A 20,126-nucleotide genomic window follows, 5' to 3' on the forward strand; every position below is an offset into this window, starting at 1 on the left:
GTTTCATTGTAAATGTGTATGTTCTGTCATATTAGGGTTTGGAACGATCTTGCTTCCGCTCACTAGTTCTCTTTGTAAATAAATCCTTCAAGAAGTAGGGTCATGAACAAGTTTAGTTTCCACATGAGAGACAGAAGGCTGATCACGATCAACAGAGACTCACAGATTGCTCAAACTCAGCTTTAGGGGAGGATGCAGAGGTAGGGAAAAGATCAAAAGCATCATCAAGAATATAAGGGAGAGAGAAAATCATGAAAGGTCGAGAGATTAGAGAATATAGTGTGCTCTCGAAAGGTGACATGCTGAGAGATGCGCAATCTATTAAAAAGAGGATCCCAATAACGAAAACCTTTGTGTTTAGTTCCGTAGCCAAGGAAGCAACAGAGACACACATGCGGTTCCAATTTGGTATGTCCATGGGGGTAGAGAAGTACAAAATAGGCACAACCAAAGACCTTAAGGTTAGTGTAATCAGGAGAAGTACCATATAAGCGTTCGAACGGAAAAGCATTTTGAAGAACAGTGGAAGGGAGGCGATTGATTGTGTAGACATAAGTAAGAGCAGCTTCACCTCAAAATTTTGTAGGGCAGGAGGCAGATAAAAGTTTGGCCCGGACAGAGTCCAGAATGTGGCGAAGTTTTCGTTCCGCTTGCCTATTCTGTTGAAAGGTAAGGGGACAAAAGCATTGAACAAGAGTACCTTGTTGGGTGAGAAAGGAAAGGAGACTGGAGTCCTTATATTCCAAGGCGTTATCTGCACGTAGAACCTTGATTGTTGAGAGAACTGGGTGTGAACCATATTAGCAAAATTAATATATATTTGAGACAAGAAAGAGTGATGTTTAAGAAAATATATCCAGGTAAATCGAGAGTAATCATCAATGAACAAGGAAAAATAACGATACCCATTGACAGTGGAGATAGGAACAGTTCCCCAAATATCAGAATGAATTAAGTCAAAGGGTTGATCACTTATAGAACTAGACTGGCAAAAAGATAATGCAGGTTGTTTTGCAAGTTTACAATTCAAATAGTCAGAAGATACAAATTTGGAGACATTATTTAAATTGTTACTAGAGATTAAATGATAGACTTTTTCAGAAGAGGCATGATCGAGACAGATATGCTACTGATATATAGTAGAGTCAGTGACAACAGCAGAAAAAGAACAAACAGGAAGCTGAAGCGATGTGAGTTCGAACAATCTTCCCACTTTGCGACATGTACCAAGTGTCTATCCTGTCTGTGGATCCTAAACCTGACACCCAATAGAAGAAAGAGATACAGTTAAACCAAGATCACACATTTGCCCAACATAAACAAGGTTAAAGGTCAGATTTGGAACACAATAAGTATTGGAAAGATGTAACTTGGAAGTGGTAATGGAGCCAACATGGGATATGGTCATATTGAAGGAACTTTAAATCTAGAGAACCAGTGAGCGGAAGCGGATCGTTCCAAACTCCATTGAGAAAGAATACATACATTTACAGTCATACACAAATAGTTATGCATAAAGAATAAATTACAGCATGCTTCTTAAGTAAATATTAGGAAATCGAGTATAATACCTTTGAAGAACTCTTTCTTCACGTATTTCCCTCGATCAAACTCAAACGTGTCCAAACAGCATGAACGCAACGATCAATTGGAAGATCCTCGATCACCAGCGAGTGAAACTCGATCCTCGATCCTCGATCCTCGAATAGAACAAGACACAACCACAAGATTACTTTGTTATTCTCGGTGTGAGAATCCATGAGTTGTGGGCTCTGTATGATTTTGGATAGAGGAATGAAGGAAGTAAACGATCGAGTAGACGATCAAGTATGCGATCAAACGATCATGTAGAAGAAGAAGTCTATCGTATAGACTCAATACTCGATCGTGTAGTAAACGAGTACTATCATATAGTAACTCGACGATCGATCATTTATGCTCTATATAGCTATCGTTTAGTAAAACACCTTTTACTCGATAGAGTTTCTGTGAGATGTTTTGACTGACTAATTTTGAAAAACTATTTTTCCTTTTTATCTCACAGTTACCATAAAACCGTGTATAACCTCCCACTCAAGTACGTTATTGAGAAAAAGAAATATTAATTATCATATAATTATTAAATTATTAAAAAAAATACAATAACTAACTTATCATATTATATTTATAACCTATAGTTTTAATGTTGCATCATATGCAACATATAAACCATAGTTCTTTTTCTATTTTGTGGCATTTAATATAAATCATACTTATATTAATTCCTCCATTTTAATAATGTATCAAATACACTATATCAATTATACGATATATAATTGAACTAATTTAATCATATCATATATAATCAAATTCCCTCTTGTTAAATTGAACACTTCAAACTAACCCAAAATCTGATTCTTAACTTGAATTCATTGAGCTACCAAGGGGACCTTATGAACCTGTAGCTTCAAGCTCCAACAGTACGTGAATAACCGACTAAACTCTTTCATCATGTATCCACCATCCGTTAACTGTCGGACACTCCACTAAAGACCTTCAGTTGCACTCTTCGCACTACGGATATATTTTTGTGTCCATTGGATATAACCAATCAATAGCACGATGACCCTTCACAAGTCATTCGTAAGTACAACTAGGCCAATTTACCGTTTTTCTGCTGTAGTTGCATCTAACTTCTTAAGTACCACTGATTCCTCTAATGAACAATAAGTCATAGTCCCACTATGACTAAGTCCTCTCTTCCCAAGAGAGGGTGTGGCCACTATGTTCAAGACCCAGAATCAACCCTTAAAGGAGTAATTTATCTACTTACCTCTGAATCGAGGAAGAAGTGAATTTCGTCCTGTGTAGCTGAGTTTCCAACTCCCCAATCGGACGAATCCTCAAAATGGTAGGCTTGTTGAATTGGCAATCTAGCCACTCTCACCCGTACAAATCAAAGGACCGCCTTTATGAGCAGGACTTCACAACTCACTCAGGATTCAGGTCTTGTCACCTATGGTCATCCTAGTGAAATGTAAGTCTTTATTATCAACGGCGTTATATAAAGAGACTAATCATTTCGTGGTCCAATCTTATACAAACTCTTTGTATAGGATACCCCCGCTCGCATGTCTCCACATGAATGATCAGGATCAGATCATTTATAACACATCACAACACTTGTAAAATCCACAAAGAGGGTCGAATCCGTAGTGTCACTAGGATAAAGTATCTCTCTTTTATCCATATACTACAGACCATTTAGGTTATTGATTTAAACAAGATCCACCTGTATGTCTTTACATACTTGTTTAAATTTACATAAAATAACCTCAAATCTTAGTTTATTGGATTGAGTAAATTCTTATAAAATAACAATATGTTTACAGAGTTTACAAACTAAGAGACTACAAGGAGATTTAGGACACCAATCCCAACACATACAATTGCCATCAGCATCATAGATGGGAGGAAGAGATTTGGCAGAAGCGGGTATAGTTAGAAGAGAAAAATCAAACGTTATATGGTTGTTACAAGCGGAATCAAGAAGCCACCTATTACCTGAGGAGACTGCAAGCATGGAGGAATTAGATGAAATCACCTGTTTAAGAAAGTCTTGTAAGTCGCTCATTTGAAAAGTAGGTGGAGAAGGCTCGGAATCAGCAGAGGAGACAGTAGCAACGGAAAAAGCAGAGATAGAACGAAAGATGTCATTTTTCTCCATTTATAACGAGAAAAAAAAAAGAAGAAGCTATATTAGTATAAGGCACGGGTCAAGACTTGGATCGAGTTCAATGGAGGATCGAGTTCTGGACCAGATCGATGATTGAAAATCGAGGATTCGAGGGTCGAGTCCTGAACTAGGGATCGAGGGCCGAGTTTTGGAACGGGAATCGGGGATCGAAGGTCGAGTTTTGGATTAGGGATCGAGGGTCGAGTTCTAGGCCAAGGATCAGGGATCAAGTTCTGGACAGGGGATCGGGGGTCAAGTTCTGGACTAGGAATCGGGGATTGAGTTTTTCATAGTGGCTACAGGATTGAGGATCGAGTTTTTCACAGTGGGGATCGAGGGTCAAGTTTTTCACAGTGGCTTCGGACAGGGGATATGGGTGGTTCTTCTTCCCGCCAGACAAGGGTTCTGGGTGGTCGGCACTGGAGCGATGACCGGACGACAGCAATGACAGAGAACAAGAGGAAGAAGAAACCAGCTAACAAGGCTCTGATACCATGTGGAAGTATTTATCACAAGTTAATCTTTACAATGAGTGTACACAAGTATAAATACTACACTAAAGCCTATGAATATAGCTTACAAAATCTCTAGCAAGGCTCTGATACCATGTGGTCAGGGGAGGGAAGAAAGAATTAATGTTTATATATTTTTTGTTGTGAATGTGGGATGGGGGGAGGTAGGGGAGAAGAGAAAAAGAATTACAAAATATGTATGACTTTTTACTTGTGGAAGATATTATATGTTTGTTATTATGTGGTTTGAGAGTGGGGAATGTTTGAGAATTTTTGTTTATTGTGACATGATGAGTTTTTTGTGATAATTGGGGTTGAAGTTATCTGAATTGTCATAATTATGTTCTAGACCAACTTATAACTCATAATATAAAATGGATTGATCATTTTATGTAAACGGTGAGTTTGCTTAAGTTTGATATTTAACTTTTGAAATTGTTGAGAATATGTGAATGTGTTTGAAAATAGTTTGATATGTATCTCATTTCGTGTGCAGGACTAAATTGGAGCTTGTTGGTGATGTAACATGTTGGACTTTTTTTATTTTTTTATTTTTTTGAAGATCACTAGTTAGGTAATGACTAATTATGTGCAGAACTTTTTTCTTTTTTAGATAACTAATTGTAGACTTTTTTTTTTTTGTAATAGATATATGGTGGATTTTATGATCATCATTTTAGTATACAATACGATTAAGTTGCACTCCAATATATTTTTTTAAAACATTATTAAAATTTGCGACGTAACTAAAACGTCGCAAGATTGTAACATCAAGAACATACAACAACAAGTAGAGCAATGCAACGAATATAGAAACTTTGTAGTAGTCAGAAAACGTCTCATATTGTGACTTTTAGTAAATATGGCATAATGCCTATCAACGAGTAATGATATACCAAATATAAAGTATTGATATACTAAATTTATCATTCATAAACCGTATTCATGTAGCAACGAGTGCTTGTGTATTTACTATTATTTGTTGACTTAATTTGAATCCTTATTCGTTTGGTATAAAATATTATTTTTCTAGTATATTATAATCAACTTATAATTGTTCAATTTATCTTGTTGATAAGCATTCTAAATGAATGTTGATAAATTATTGATACACCAATGTTACACTTGAAATCGAATTATGAACAGATGTTAATATACTATTGATATACTTGAAAAGATGTATTTATAAGGAGTATTGATATACTAAGTGATACACCAACATTATACTTGAAATAAATTTTGAATTAATGTTGATACACTAATACACTAATGTTATAATTGAAATGTTGTTTAGAAGGAATGTTGATATACGTTAAATTAGTTTTTAATGAATATTGATATACTATTTTGTGCTTTAAATGAAATTGAATGAGTGCCTATAAATTTCTGATGCACTAATAATATATATATTTGACATTGAATTTCGAATGGGTATTGATATAAACTACTGATGCATTCAATATATATACTTAACATTGAATTTTGAATGAGTGTTGATATATTAGTGACAACAAAATAAAAAGAAGGAAATAAAATTCTAAAAATATTACCGTCGTCAATGACCATCAATAACAAGCCGTGAATGATAGTCATCAATGACCATTATTCATGTGATGAAGGGATGGGAAAGGAGGGGGGAACCAATGTTTAAAACATATTTTTTTAAAAAAAACATATGTTTTTAATTAAAAAAAATAGTCGTCACGTCAACTTTCTGTCAATATAATTAACGAAAAAACTAAATGTCTATTCAAAGGAAAATAAAAAAATAGAAAAAGAACCACCAATTGTAATTCTTAAGGATACTCTTCAGTTTAATAAAAAAAAATTCCATAACACAAATACAACCTAAATCAAATTTTAGATACCAAAAGTGTACCTCCGTATGATAACCTTTTCATTTTTTGTCTTTAGTTTTTTTAAATTAAGTTTATTTCCTCTCTATTTTTTACAATGACCGGCATCTTTCTTAAGTACAATGATTGAATTTTTAACCAAATTCCAAAAACAAAAGCAAGTTTTTAAAGTCCTATTTCGTAACCATTTTGTTTTCAATTTTTGTTTTTTAAAATTAAGGTTATGGACACTATTTCTACCTCCAAATTTCTTCCTTTGTTATCTACTTTTCACCAATGGTTTAAAAAATCAAGCCAAATTTTGAGAACTAAAAAAAGTAGCTTAATTTCAAAAAGTTGTTTTTGTTTTTGAAATTTGGCTAAGAATTGGAACATAGTACTTAATAAAGATGCAAATCATTATAAGAAATATGGATGAAATAGACTTAATTTTCAAAAACAAAAACAAAAAACCAAATGGTTATCAAACGGGACCATAATTTTTCCTTTAGTTACACTATATAGGCAAATAAGTTGCTAACCATAATATATATATATATGTATAATTTCCTTTTTGCAATGGTCTTCCCACTGTTTTGTAATAATGTGGAAGCAAAGTTAGAAAGTAGGAATAAAGGAAAATTAAAAGAAAAGTTATAAAAAGAGAATTTGACCCAAAAGTTATAGAAGTTATGATTGGGAAGTGGATAATGATATGAAGTAGTTTATGTTGTTGCATTGTGATCTCTTCTTCATTTTTTTTTCCTTAGCTTCAAGAAGTGGCATTCCCTTTCTCTCCCATAGTGGAGGAGGACCCCCAACACATTTTTCTCCACAAACACAAACTCTCTTCTCTCAATGCATCATCATTTCACCCTTTTTTGAGAGGTCCATGACAGAAATGTAAATAAAATATTCATCCGAGATATGTTCGAGTCTTCTATTCCACACATGTGGTTAAACTCTTAAATAATTCAAGATTATAAAATAATTATACTACATACTGTTTTCTAATATAGTAAAATGGTAGATACTGATAAATATGTCCAATACACTACTATCATCTATCACTGACGATAGACACTAATAGACTGTAACATTTTACTATGTTTGTAAATATTTTGATCAACCATATAATATAAAAAAGAAACTCAAAATATTTGATTTCTTTCTCATATCTCAATTCCAACTATATAGTTTCATTAGATACCTTACAAGTTAAGAATTCAAAAATTAAATCCGTAATTTAATATTCTTTAGATTTGAAAAAAAAAATGCATATGCATGTGAGGATGTCTAACTTTTTTTTTTTTTAATCCATCCATTTTTAAACCTTTGAAATCAATGATTTTACCGACATGAACTTATATAACTAATTGGCATAGATAAAATGAACCTAACTCAATTGACATACAATTGACATACAGTTGTGTTAGCAACCAAAAGATCTACGATTCAAATCTCTCCTCAATTATACTAAACAAAATGAGGAAATCTAGAAATATGGTTTGGTCGGTAAAAGAAATGATGAATTTATGCATTATTCTCCCATGCATTGCTCTTGAATGATTGCTACCTATCTACGTAACCCCACACCCTCTGTTTCACCTTCAAATTTTGTACAAAAGTTTGGGATTTAAGTTTCCTCTTTCTTAGGTATTCTTTTTTGAATTATGTCGAGTTATAAGATGAAGCGTTTCAATGTTTTACATGACTTATAATAACTACAGATATCAATTGAAAGTTCTTTTTTTTATCATTTTTCTTTCTTACAATGAACGATTAAAAAATATCGATCACGATACAGTAAATCCCTAAAATAATTTTTGAACGTATATGATCACCTCGAGAATAGTATATATATATGTGTGGTGATATCTGTTGTTTTTGTGTCTCAGTCAATAATTTAAAGCTAAGAAGAATTGAAAAGTGTAGGAAGCAAGAGGAAAACGAAATAAAACTAAATCATCATTGTTGAAGGGTCACGTGTGTCTCCTCCCCAGCAAACCATCCCCATTCCCAACCATTATTGCCTTTTTTTTCTTTTCAATTCTTCAACAACAATAATATATGATATCTCATCATCATTTTTTTTTTTTTTTTGAGATTTTGAAAGAAAGAAAAATAAAGAAAATTACTTACATAAAATAATAAAATTTTAATCTTATTTGATAGAGATTCATAGAGGTTGATAGAAGTCTATCAATGTCAATTAGTAATAGAAACTAATAGATAGATGCTGATAGAAGTACATCGGTATTTTTTTTCTTTTGCTATTTTTGTAAATAGTTTGACTTTATTCTATGTGTACAAATTTTTCTAACTTTTTCTCACTATCTATATAATTTAAAATTTTTATATCCATCAAATTTTAGTAGCTATTAATTTAGCGTAAGTCATGTAGATGTGGTTTAATTAAAATTTTGTTATATATATACATCTAACCTTTAAACCATATATATAAGGTTAAATTAAAAGTTATAACAAAAATAATTTTTAAAAAACAAAACAAAAAACCTTGTGTATTCTTTCAAACATTATATCATTATTACCCTCAAATTTTCACAAGCGTTTGATTCTTGACTTATGTTCTAATTAAAATCACAACCATGTTTTGAAATCCTAATCCAGCTTCATTTGACATTAATCCAAATAGTAGTAATTTTGAAATATTTATGAAATGTCAGGAATAATATTACAACTTTTGAAAAAACGTGAAAAATAAAAATTTCTGGTTTACTTACAAATCTAATCTCTATAGTTTGGAAGAAGTTAGAATCTAGTATTTATGATTTGATAAAAACACTCATAAATAGTCCCTTGATATATTTTACCTATCGTATGGATGATTTAAGATTGTTTTATCACACCATAGAGATTAAATTCTAATAATTTAAGCTTTTCCAACGATTTAATTTTTTAAAATAAAATAAAATTAAATAATCAGCTATATTTAGATATAATTGCGGCCTCATTAATTTTGATTAATTAAAATCAAAACGTTCCCACATGGCCAAACATTGCACTATAAAAACCCAATATCTCTCCCAAACTCTCCCCACCAAAAAGACTCACAGAACATCAATTATCTCTCTTAGCAATGGTTTCAGAGAGATCAATAATTGGTATAGAATCATTGAAGACAAAGAAGAAGGTATGTGTGATAGGAGCAGGTGCCTCAGGGCTTGTAGCAGCCAGAGAGCTAAGAAAAGAAGGTCACAAAGTAGTAATTTTGGAGCAAAACGACGACGTTGGAGGTCAATGGCTATACAACCCAAATGTTGAAAATGAACATCCTTTAGGAAAATCCAAATTCCTTAATGTTCATACCAGCATTTACTCCTCTTTAAGGCTTGCTTCTCCAAGGGAAATTATGGGCTTTTCTGATTTTCCTTTTGTTACTAAGAAAGGGCGTGACACTAGGAGATTTCCTGGCCATAATGAGCTGCTTTTGTATTTGAAGGATTTTTCTCAATACTTTGGTTTGAATCAACTCATAAGGTTTAATACTAGAGTTGAATATGTGGGGATTATGAACAACAAAAATGGCTGTTTTGGAGGGATTAAGGATGATCATCATCTTCAATGGGTTGTTAGAAGTAGAGATTATTGTAAGTATAAGATGGATAATATTCATGGGAATGATGATCGTGATTTGATTGAACAAGTTTTTGATGCTGTTGTTGTTGCTACTGGACATTATTCTCATCCTAGATTGCCTACCATTAAAGGTATTATATGTATGTATGTATTCATAATTCATTTTTTCATATATATATATATATATATAATTGATCTAACTTTCTCTTTTTGTTATTGGAATTAAGGAATGGACAAATGGAAGAGAAAGCAAATCCATAGTCATGTTTATAGGGTTCCTGACCCGTTTCGCAACGAGGTAAAATCAAATTAATCAAAACTTCTATTTGGATTGACTTTTTAATATTTTAAAATTAAAGATCTCACTCTTGATTTGAAATTTGATTCCTCGAAAGTAAAAAAAATCAATTTTATGTCTTATTAATTAGGTTCAAGAGTTCACAACTCCGCTTCTTGCTCCTTTTAAATTTATTTTTTAGTTAGAAAGTCAATCTAGTCTAATTTTTAATGTCTAAGAAGAAAAAGGAAGATGTGATTAAGTGCGGCTAATAATATAATTAGTAAAAAAAACTGATTATTATATTTATTGATTAAACAGGTAGTGGTGGTGGTGGGAAACTCTCAAAGTGGGCAAGACATATCGTTAGATCTAATAGAAGTGGCAAAGGAAATTCATTTAAGCACAAAATCCATTAACACCATAACTCAGGGTTTATCAAAAGTCATCCAAAAATATGAAAACATGCATCTTGAACCACAGGTTATAATCTATTTTTGCTTTAATTAATTATGATCTTAATTAATTAATCCTTTTGCCGGCCATGGTTGATGTTTTTTGAGTTTGCTTGCAGATCGAATTTCTTGAAGAAGATGGGCGAGTGGTGTTTGTTGATGGGACCTCTATAGTTGCTGATACTATTTTATATTGCACTGGGTATTTATTATTTAACCCTTTTCTCTTTTTTTTATATATATCATTTCAAATTACTTTATGAAAAGAAATATATGTTAATGAAACAAAATTTTAATGTTACATTAATTTTAAGTAACTGTGATATATTTTGGTACGTTTGTAGGTATTCATACGCATTTCCATTTCTTGACACAAAAGGAATAGTTGTTGTGGATGATGATCGAGTGGGACCTTTGTACGAGCATACGTTTCCTCCGTCTTTGGCTCCCTCCCTTTCATTTATAGGCATTCCACGAAAGGTATATCTCATATATTACTTCTCTTATTGTGTTCAATTTCTCTTATTGAATTATGTTGGATATTATTTACCAACTTTAGATGAAATGTCTATATCAATATTTTTGGATATATTAGCACAAAACCAAAGATAGTTACTATATTTCCAAATATGACAAATATGTTAGCTACCTACTACAAATTCTCTATGAATTATTTTAGGCTTTTAGCTTATATATGAGGTCACAACAGCTTTTTGTTATATTAATTTATTGGAAAAATAATCAAAACAGTTGAAAGTAGTTGAGTATTGATTGACTTTATTAGGTATAAATATTCCAACATATGCAATGATCGTTGCAAGTATTATTGCATGTTTCTTTCCATACAATTATGTAATGTTTGGTAGGGTAGAAGATGGAATATTGAGGAGTAGGAGTTCCTTTTCTTAAAAGGGCAAGGAAAAAAGAGCAAAAAAAAATGAAGAAATTGAGGAAATAGAATTAGCTTGAAGTCATATGATTGTTGTGCAGCTCATAGGTTTCCCTTTCTTTGAATCACAAGCAATATGGATAGCTCAACTGCTGTCTGGGAAAAGGACATTGCCATCATGTGATGATATGATGCAATCCATCAAAGAATTTTATCACTCAAAAGATATTGCTGGCATTCCAAAGCATAATACCCATGATTTAGCTGAGTTTGAGGTACTCAAATTCTTCCGTGTTTTTTCCGACAAGTTTGTGATGTTTTGTCAAAGATTCTTCCATCTGACCAAGTTCTTTATGTTGTAGTATTGCGATAAGTATGGCGATAACGTTGGATATCCACGCTTGGAGGAATGGAGGAAAAAACTGTGCTTAACAACCATTGTAAATTCCTCAAACAACCTCGAAACGTTTCGAGATTCGATGGATGACGATGAGGATCTTCAAGAGGCCTATCAAAGCCCTCATTTCACTCAACTTGGAGCTCAAGTTTTTCCTCTGGTCCACATGTAAAAGCTTCGACAATCAGTTTCTTCTTTCTTATCTCCTTTTTCTTTTTGGGTGGCCATGTAAAATTCCACAAGCAGAGTACAGAAGCGCTATGAAAACAAAGAAGGCTTCAAACATCATTTCACCAATGTTGATGTATTTCATTTTTTGTTGTTCAAATTGTAGTGTCCCAAAATAATTTGTTCATTGTTGTTAATTAGTATTTGTTACACCATCAAGGTTTTTGTCTAGTTATAAATTTTAATGTTAAAGCTACTTTATGTATTTTTCCAATTTATTAAACTATGAAGAATTCACTTCTGCAATTTTTGAACTGATTTACACATTCAACAAACTGAACCTGTGACATAAACTCAGATCAGATTCCATAGTCTATGTTTTCTTCAAAGGCAAAGAAAAATGAGATGCAAGAGACCAGATTACTTGGCTCTAATCCATATCTGATTAACCAAACCAGCATGAGATGACTTTATTTAACAGAAGTATGGTCTAGTTAAATATACAATGGCGAATGGTGGCTCCTTTCTTTCCAATACAATTTTTGTATTAAATGGAACAAACAATTGACTCAAAATGGAGGGAAGAACAGAACTTGGCAAAATTTACAGATAACATATAATTATTTCAAGTAACTTCTCAAGACAAGTCCAACTATATTATACTTGTCCTAAGATAATCTTTCTATTACAAGCTGGATATCTCTGTCCCCTCCGCCGTCTAGTAATATTTCCCCAAACTATAACCTTTCTTTCTTTGTTCTCTAGTTCATTGCCACTGCTTACTTGATCCATGATTGACCCTATAACAGTCTCTGTAATCTTTGAAGATGAATCACACAACCGTCTCTTCCCTCTAGTCCATGCCGTTCTACCTCTACTTGCAGTTTTCACTACACCGGCTATCGAATGAGAACTTGCAACTTCCATCAGCCCTCCAATTGTCTGAATATCTTCTGTAACCTCGTACCTCGACAAAGTTGCAAGACTTGGAAGAATTTCTGTCTGAAAATTATTGCGCTTACCCCGCCTCACACGTCCCTTCCCTAGTTGACATGAAGCCAAATAAACATTTTTTACTGCTTCCTCTTGGTGGTTACTTGATGTCAAGGAACACCCTTCCTCTTCTGTTTCTTTTAACTTCAACGTCATGACCTCAAAGTCATCCATGCAATCTGTCAAAAGCTCCTCTGAGTCACTAGCATCCTTGCATTTCAAGGCTACTTCACCCTTCTCTGGATCAGCTCCCATTGAAGAAACTATTTCAGCAAACCAGCATAAGGATTCAAATGAAGGTTGAACAGACGGACAGCCAGTAATTTTATGATAATTTTGAGCCACATATGATGAAATGGAAACCAAGGTTTCTGCTGCAATTGAATTGAGGTCCTCCGACGGTTTGCCATCATCTTCAACCGACTCTAGAAAATGTGACCCAACTTGGTTATCACCAGACACGCCTGTAGTTGAAGAGTGTTTTTCCTGTCCTGGGCTTACAGGTACGTCCAGTTTCATTTCAGTGGAGCAACAAGGTGTTCCCAAAAATTCTTCATTTATGCACACGTTGAGGTCAATTTGACCTTCCATCCAATTTGCAGAAGCTTTGAACAAGGGGCGAGGTTCTTCTTTCACAGTCTCGGACTTGTAGCCATTACAGAAGCTTCCTTCAAGGGGGCTTACACTATCAGACCCAATGCTAGATCTCAAGTTTTTAACACTACAGAAATCATCTTCAGCAACCATTGCCTTTTCTATTAACATTTTGGAACTCTCGGTATCTAGAAGATGGTGTCCCATTGGACCTTGTGCAGACTTAGTCAAAGAAGTAGTGGATGATGACAGACTTGAATTTGCAATATCTTCGTCGGGTTGATATCTTTTGCTTCTGTCATGAAAGCTAATCGATTCAGAAGAGCCATTGTTAGAAAGTCCATTCTTTCTTCCATTGACTTCTTGCTCTGAGAAACCAAGACATTTTGAATTGGCTTTACCATAGAGATCATGGAAAAGGATCTCCCTGTGGCCCGTAGCATCCACTAAATCCACGGATCTACAGCCCAGTTCCTCCTCAAAGTTAGGAGGATTATTTAAATCAACCGAGACCTTGGTTTTCTCTAATAACAAATCATGCTTGGCAAGAAAAGGTTTTCTATCACTAATATGAACAATTTCAGGCATTCTCTTGAGATGACAGCTTGACATTTCAGGCACATTTGTCAATTCATCTTTTCCATTCAAGTACTTGCTGTCAGTTGGAAGTTCAAGATCAAACATCCCATTTCGCAAAATCTTGCTCTTAGGTTCTGACAAATAAGGATTCTTTAAACAGATTCCATTCAGAGGGGTGTCAGAACCTGTTTGAATGTTCTTCCCTAAACTTGAAAGTAATGAGGGTGTTTTTTCACCTGAAATAAATGATTGATTGTATACAGGGAAGTTATGTGCATCCTGAGCACACAATGCAGAGACCCGCGACTTATAAAAATCAGACTGAGTTGTCGTAATGCACATATCATACTTACGCGATTCCCTCTTCATCTCAGCTATAAACTCCCTCTGTCTTTGGTAAAGGCGATGAAGTTCATAAATCTGGACAGTTTAGTTATACTTCAGATGAATTTATAAGCTCAGAACTACGAATATTAAGAGTATCAGATTTCTGAAGAAGCAAACCATTGCAAAATATATAGTAGGATTGGCTGATGATGGTACATAATTCTATAATGATTCCAAGCCAGAAGATAAATTGCATACCAAGGTATACCTGATCCCTAAAAATCGCTTCTTGCTTAAGCATTATTTGCTTTAGTGCTTCTCGGCCACATTCGACATACAGACCAGCTGACAATGGTGATAAGAAACCTTTGGAGCTACATCCACCGTTCACCATTTTATCCTCACTGATTTGAGGCCATATACAACCACCAACAACTCCTTTTAGATCCCTACTGAAATAAAAATTTGGATAGTTGCCAGAACCCTGCATATTTGCTCCAATACCAAGAAGTTCCATAAATAATACAAAAGCTTCACTGGATATTCTGGCAGATTAGGACCTGAGGACAAAAGGACAGCCAAGAATTGATTGATATCTGGTAGACACATGCTAAAATTTAACAGAATTACCTACTTAACTTACTGAGTACATCTCAACTGTATACTTAGGTTTGATCAACTCCAGCTATAACTTTCTAAGTTACAACCATTTATAATTTCAAATTCCATCATTATACTATGACCTGTGTAGTCAATAATAACATTTTCCAAGGCATAATAAGTTGAAGAGAATCATATATGAAAGGTAAAGAGTCTGCACAAGGATCGAATCCACAAAAGGGACTACTAAAGTTAATCAGTTTAAAATCTACCTCAGGAAAAGTTCCTTACCAAAAGCACAACCAAAATTGGAGACAAAGTTTCACATTGAAGTGACACTGTTAACTCCATTCAATAGCATGAAACTCATCTTGATATGATACCCCAAAAACTTGAAGAACCTGAATTTAGACCAAAGAACAGATTAAAACTCCTCCCTAAGGGAGCCTGCACTTAACAGAACACAACATGACTAGAGTAGAACAAGTTAAATATACAAAGATGCTAAGATATTGCATAAGAAATGGGAAGAAAGGTCAACCATAGCCAGCAGAAACAAAATCTGGCCACACAGAGTGGGTCGGAGACGAAGATTTCCACAATTGAAATCCACTCTCGAGAAAGGGGGAAGAGTTCTCAGAGCTCAATCGACGGAACCCACCAAGGAAATTCAATCAAGAATAGGAAAGAAAGCAATCTGAGAGAGAAAGTTGAATGAATCACCTGGTAAAAGAAGAAAAAGAGACGACCCATGTAAGAGAAATCAGGGGAAAGTGGTGGGGAATGGGTGAAGAATTAGATGGAAAAGGAAATCAGATAAAAATATAAGAAATTTGGATCTGGTAGAGAAGAAGAAGAAGATCGATGGGTAATGGGCCATTTTTTCTAGGAAGATTTAGAGAGAGAGAGTAAAGGAATTGAAAAAAGACGAACAAAACTTCCATTGGAAGGGACACGAAGGCTGTTTTGTTACCACTTATCTTGTCTTTGTCTTTCCTTCTCTCTGATTTAATGTTCGCTTTTTTGGATCTTTTGATTACTCCAAAAAAAGTTCTGCCCATAAACTAAACCCTTTATTATCTTTTCTTAAATTCCCTCTCCAATATCGTAATTTATTTCTTTTAGAAAGATATATCCTAATTTATTTATCTTTTCTTGAATTCCCTCTATGCGAGTTTGTTTTTTTGTTGGTTTTATTTTGATCTTATCTTATAGATTTTGTTTTGGATTTTATCACCTTATTTTTGTATGTGCTTTGATATTTTGATGTCTTGATCCCGAACTGTAAGATCCTCTTGTTGTTGTATAATAATATCACCTATTCTAAAAAAATTTATTTGGAATATATATTTTCATTGATATTTTTATAATTTTTATGGATTCGATGTTAATAGAGGACATTTTCATAATATCATTAAAAAAAACTTATGAAACATAAAAAGAAAATTACAAAATGTCACTAATATAAATATAATATAAATAATAAATATTTTAACTTCTTTTAATGGTGTAGATGTTTATTTATTATTTTTTTTTCTTTGAATCTTTTACATTAATAATTTTTTAATATCATTTTTTTAGTACAATAGATGGATATTATCTAAATCATAAACTTTTTAATTACTAACACACTGTATGTCAATTTAGTAAAATTAAATTAATATTTATAATTTTTAAACCTTGAGTTTCTAACGTAAATTAAATATATTTTTTAAATAGCTATACAAAAATTAATTATATTAACTTAATTTTATTTTTGATCTCTTGTTTTCATTTTAGTACAAATGGAATGAAACAAAACAAATTACAACAAGTAACAGAATTCTTCGAAAGGGAATGTCTTCAAGTCAAATTGCCAAAAAAACATCTTCGAGTATGAACAACCTGTTTGGTAAGGTTTTTTGTTTTTGTTTTCGAAAATTAAGTTTATTTCATCTACATGTCTTACAATAATTTGCATCATTTTAAGTACAATGGTCTAATTCTTAGCCAAATTCTAAAAACAAAAATAATTTTTTGAAAGCTACTTTTTTAGTTTTCAAAATTCGGCTTTGTTTTTTAAATCATTGGTGAAAAGTAGATAATAAAAAAAGAAATATATAGGTGGAGGTAGAGTCCATAGACTTAATTTTCAAAAATAAAAATAAAAAACAAAATAGTTATCAAACAGAACCTAAATCATTGACAAAAAAGTTATATTTTTTAGACTTGTTAAAAAAAGAAAAACTAAAGAGGTATATTTTTTATATTATTTTTTTTATGTGATTTTAGATCAGATGTAGTGCTTTTTTTTTCAACCGAAAAGTTGACAGCTAAAGCGTTCCAAGAACAGGGTTCTATAGTCGGTCTGCGACCCTTGAATTCCGAATGCATCCTTGGAGTGATATTGTAGTTTCAATGGGATATCCACGATTATTTTCTTTTGTTAACATAAAATTTGAGTTTAGGAAATAAATTATTAAGAATCAACTAAAAAGAAATAAATTATTAAGAACCAACTAATAAGAAATACATTATTAAGAACAAATTAATTATCCAACAAACAGATGTTAAATTCAGAAAGATGATAATTGAAACTCATCAACTAAAGGTAGGCCCAAGTTTTTGAAGCCCAAAAATGCTGGGCCTGTTTAGGTTAGGCATTGGGCTTAGCTTTAGAGTCCGCTTTTTGCGCTGGCGTTTTTGCGTTTCTAAAGATTTGTAACGATTTTGTCTCTATATCATCAATTTTATACCATTTTAGTCTTTAAATTTTGATATATTTAGTCATTATACTTTCAAATTTATAACAATTTAATCTCTATCATAAAAATAAAAATTAAATATCAATATTTATAATTTAACGAGGTAGTCTTTGTAACATATAAATATATTGGATCCTTAATTAATTTATTGATCATCTACCTATGCAAAAAAAACTTTTTAAATCCTAACCCTAATTTCACAATAGTAATAGAAGTAATAAAAAAATTTAAAGTACATAAATTAAATTGTTACATACTAAAATTTAAAGGCTAAATTATTACAAAATTGAAAGGACTAAATCGTTATGAAGCAAAGTTTAGGCACTAAATTGTTCGCCATAAAAATTAGGGGCCAAAATGAATTTTAACCTAAAATTTATGTTTATTTTCTCTCACCATGTGAACGGAAAATTTATACTATGATATCTACATAGTCCAAAATTTCTGTCAAAATCTCGAAATTTCGAGATTTCAATAGGGTCAAAATTTCAATAGGAAAATTTTCGATTTTCTCTAGTTTCTCAAAATTTCAATTGATATTTTGATACTTCCATCAAAATTTCAAAACTTTGGGTTTTTTTTTCATTTTTTATTTACCAATTAGCTATGCTAGCTCAAAGTAAGTGCAAAAGAAGTTTTTCTCTTTTACCATAAAACATCTCTATTTTCAAGAAACTACATATTTTCATTCAAATATTTTTAATTGAATTTTCACATCATTTCATCTCAAATTTAAATTAATATGAGTTCTCTAATATTCCTCTCATTTTCTAAGTTCTATCTATTTGTAGAGTTTTCTTTTTTTTTCCTTTCTTTTAATTATGTTGTGTTATGTTTAATGTTATGCTTTTTATATCTCTTATGTTTAGTGTTATGATTTTCTATTCTTATTATATTATGTTGTGTTAGTTTAATGCTATAATTTTTCATTTTTGTATCCGTTTCATTTTATAATAAATAATTTACAATGATTTCATATCCTTTAATTTTTTAATTAATTTCCAATATTTGATATTAATTTGTAATTATTTTTTATTTTTTAAATTTCTGCTCTTGCATCGATATTTGCACATATATTTTACAATATATATCTAAATCTTATCTTACTTTATAGAAATTTTTATTAAAATGGTCAATTATAGTCTAATTTAGCCACAATCAAGGTTTTATTTAACTAATTATAACAATTTCTATCAAGATATTTCCATAAAATGGGGACCATAATACTTCCATCGACATCAATATTTCGAACCTTGGGTACATACTAAGTCTTACCAATATCGTATCACTCATAAATCAAACATATGTGTCGTATTGTATATCTCAAACTTCCAAGATGTATATCCTTGCATTTAATTTTTAGTATGGTCTACCTATTGACTCATACTTCTCGATCTTTATCTATATTAAAATGGGTTGTTAAGGGAGAATTTTTACATTCTCATTTTGCTCTTACATCTTTTATTAATTTCAATTTTACCCTTTGTTACAACAACTCGAGTCGAGGAGGTTACCCACAAAGTGGTGTATTCTTTTCATATATGGATGTCATTTAGACCATAGGTATGAAACATCACAATCTAACAATAAAGATATGTTTGAATAAACAATCAAGTCATTTGCCTTGTTACAACTTATTGAGATTGAGTGGTTACCCGACGGATTTGCATATCCTTTCGTATATGTGATCTAGATCATACATGTGAAACATCACGATCTAATTGTGGGCATATATTTGAACAAACAACCATGTTCTTGGCCTCATTACAACTATTGGGATTAAAGTGGTTGCACAATGAAGTAGTGTATTTTTTTGTGTATGGGTGTGATTGAAATCATAGACGAAACGTCATCTAACATGGACATATGTTTAAACGTTGTCTCATCATTTACTCTCTGAATTTTTATAAATTCATATATTATCTTTCTATTTCTAACATGGACATATGTTTAAACATTGTCTCATCATTTACCCTCTGAATTTTTATAAATTCATATATTATCTTTCTATTTAAATAGTTATAACTATTCGAGTTAAACAATGTAGAAAACTATTTAATTAATTAAAATATTTTAAAACCTTTTTCTTTCATGTTCTAAAATAGAACTATAAATTTCACGTGCTATTAGGGATGATACTCAATTCGGTTTTATCGATTTTGGGATCAACCAAGAAATAAATCAAACTAATCGGTTTTACAAAGAAGGGATCCAAACTAATGTCCAATAAAGAACAAAATCAATAAACTGGTTTTATTTGTATCGGTTTGGTTCTTGGTTTAATTTTTGGAATTTCCTCTTTTTCTTCCAATTTTTTATTTTTATTTTCACTTTATTTTGAATCGGCCATTTTTGCTAATTTTAAATTAAAACTGGGTCTATTTCTTTTTTTTATAAATTGAAATTTGACATTTTGTTTTTTTCTTGCCACTTTTCTAAAT

At 32.1% G+C, this 20,126-nt stretch overlaps 2 protein-coding genes across 5 annotated transcripts; one reads left to right on the forward strand and one right to left on the reverse strand.

Annotated features, from left to right (window-relative positions):
• The first annotated feature begins 9,128 nt into the window (after positions 1 to 9,128).
• LOC120083431 (flavin-containing monooxygenase FMO GS-OX-like 9) lies at positions 9,129 to 12,154 on the forward strand. Its single transcript, XM_039039192.2, has 7 exons — positions 9,129 to 9,793; positions 9,890 to 9,960; positions 10,261 to 10,422; positions 10,514 to 10,596; positions 10,739 to 10,874; positions 11,385 to 11,558; positions 11,646 to 12,154. The coding sequence occupies exons 1-7, from the start codon at positions 9,163 to 9,165 to the stop codon at positions 11,850 to 11,852; spliced, it is 1,464 nt and encodes a 487-aa protein (XP_038895120.1). The 5' UTR covers positions 9,129 to 9,162; the 3' UTR covers positions 11,853 to 12,154.
• A 118-nt stretch (positions 12,155 to 12,272) lies between these two features.
• LOC120082969 (uncharacterized) lies at positions 12,273 to 15,984 on the reverse strand. 4 transcript variants are annotated; one of them, XM_039038422.2, is made up of 4 exons: positions 15,483 to 15,984; positions 15,233 to 15,342; positions 14,610 to 14,901; positions 12,273 to 14,434 (listed from the first exon to the last, which is right to left on the reverse strand). In XM_039038422.2, exons 3-4 carry the CDS (start codon positions 14,856 to 14,858, stop codon positions 12,506 to 12,508), a joined length of 2,178 nt encoding a protein of 725 aa, XP_038894350.2. In that variant the 5' UTR covers positions 14,859 to 14,901; positions 15,233 to 15,342; positions 15,483 to 15,984; the 3' UTR covers positions 12,273 to 12,505. The 4 variants fall into 4 exon arrangements, with proteins under 4 accessions (XP_038894350.2, XP_090172706.1, XP_038894351.2 ...); XM_090316580.1 differs by having other exon boundaries at positions 14,600 to 14,901; positions 15,483 to 15,970; XM_039038423.2 differs by having other exon boundaries at positions 15,665 to 15,924.
• Between the last annotated feature and the right edge of the window lie 4,142 nt (positions 15,985 to 20,126).

The sequence above is a fragment of the Benincasa hispida genome, chromosome 8, assembly GCF_027475165.1.
Source record: "Benincasa hispida cultivar pf3 chromosome 8, pf3_genome.v1.1, whole genome shotgun sequence".
In the NCBI taxonomy this organism is placed as follows: Eukaryota; Viridiplantae; Streptophyta; class Magnoliopsida; order Cucurbitales; family Cucurbitaceae; genus Benincasa; species Benincasa hispida.

What these genes read in the sequence shown, in the direction of transcription:
- LOC120082969 (XM_039038422.2), bottom strand. Translation starts at nt 14,858, where the DNA reads ATGGAACTTCTTGGTATTGGAGCAAATATGCAGGGTTCTGGCAACTAT. An exon ending in AAGCGATTTTTAGGGATCAG is followed by an intron (nt 14,435 to 14,609) that starts GTATACCTTGGT and finishes TAAACTGTCCAG; the next exon opens with ATTTATGAACTTCATCGCCT.
- LOC120083431 (XM_039039192.2), top strand. Translation starts at nt 9,163, where the DNA reads ATGGTTTCAGAGAGATCAATAATTGGTATAGAATCATTGAAGACAAAG. An exon ending in ACATGCATCTTGAACCACAG is followed by an intron (nt 10,423 to 10,513) that starts GTTATAATCTAT and finishes GTTTGCTTGCAG; the next exon opens with ATCGAATTTCTTGAAGAAGA. An exon ending in ATGATTTAGCTGAGTTTGAG is followed by an intron (nt 11,559 to 11,645) that starts GTACTCAAATTC and finishes TTTATGTTGTAG; the next exon opens with TATTGCGATAAGTATGGCGA.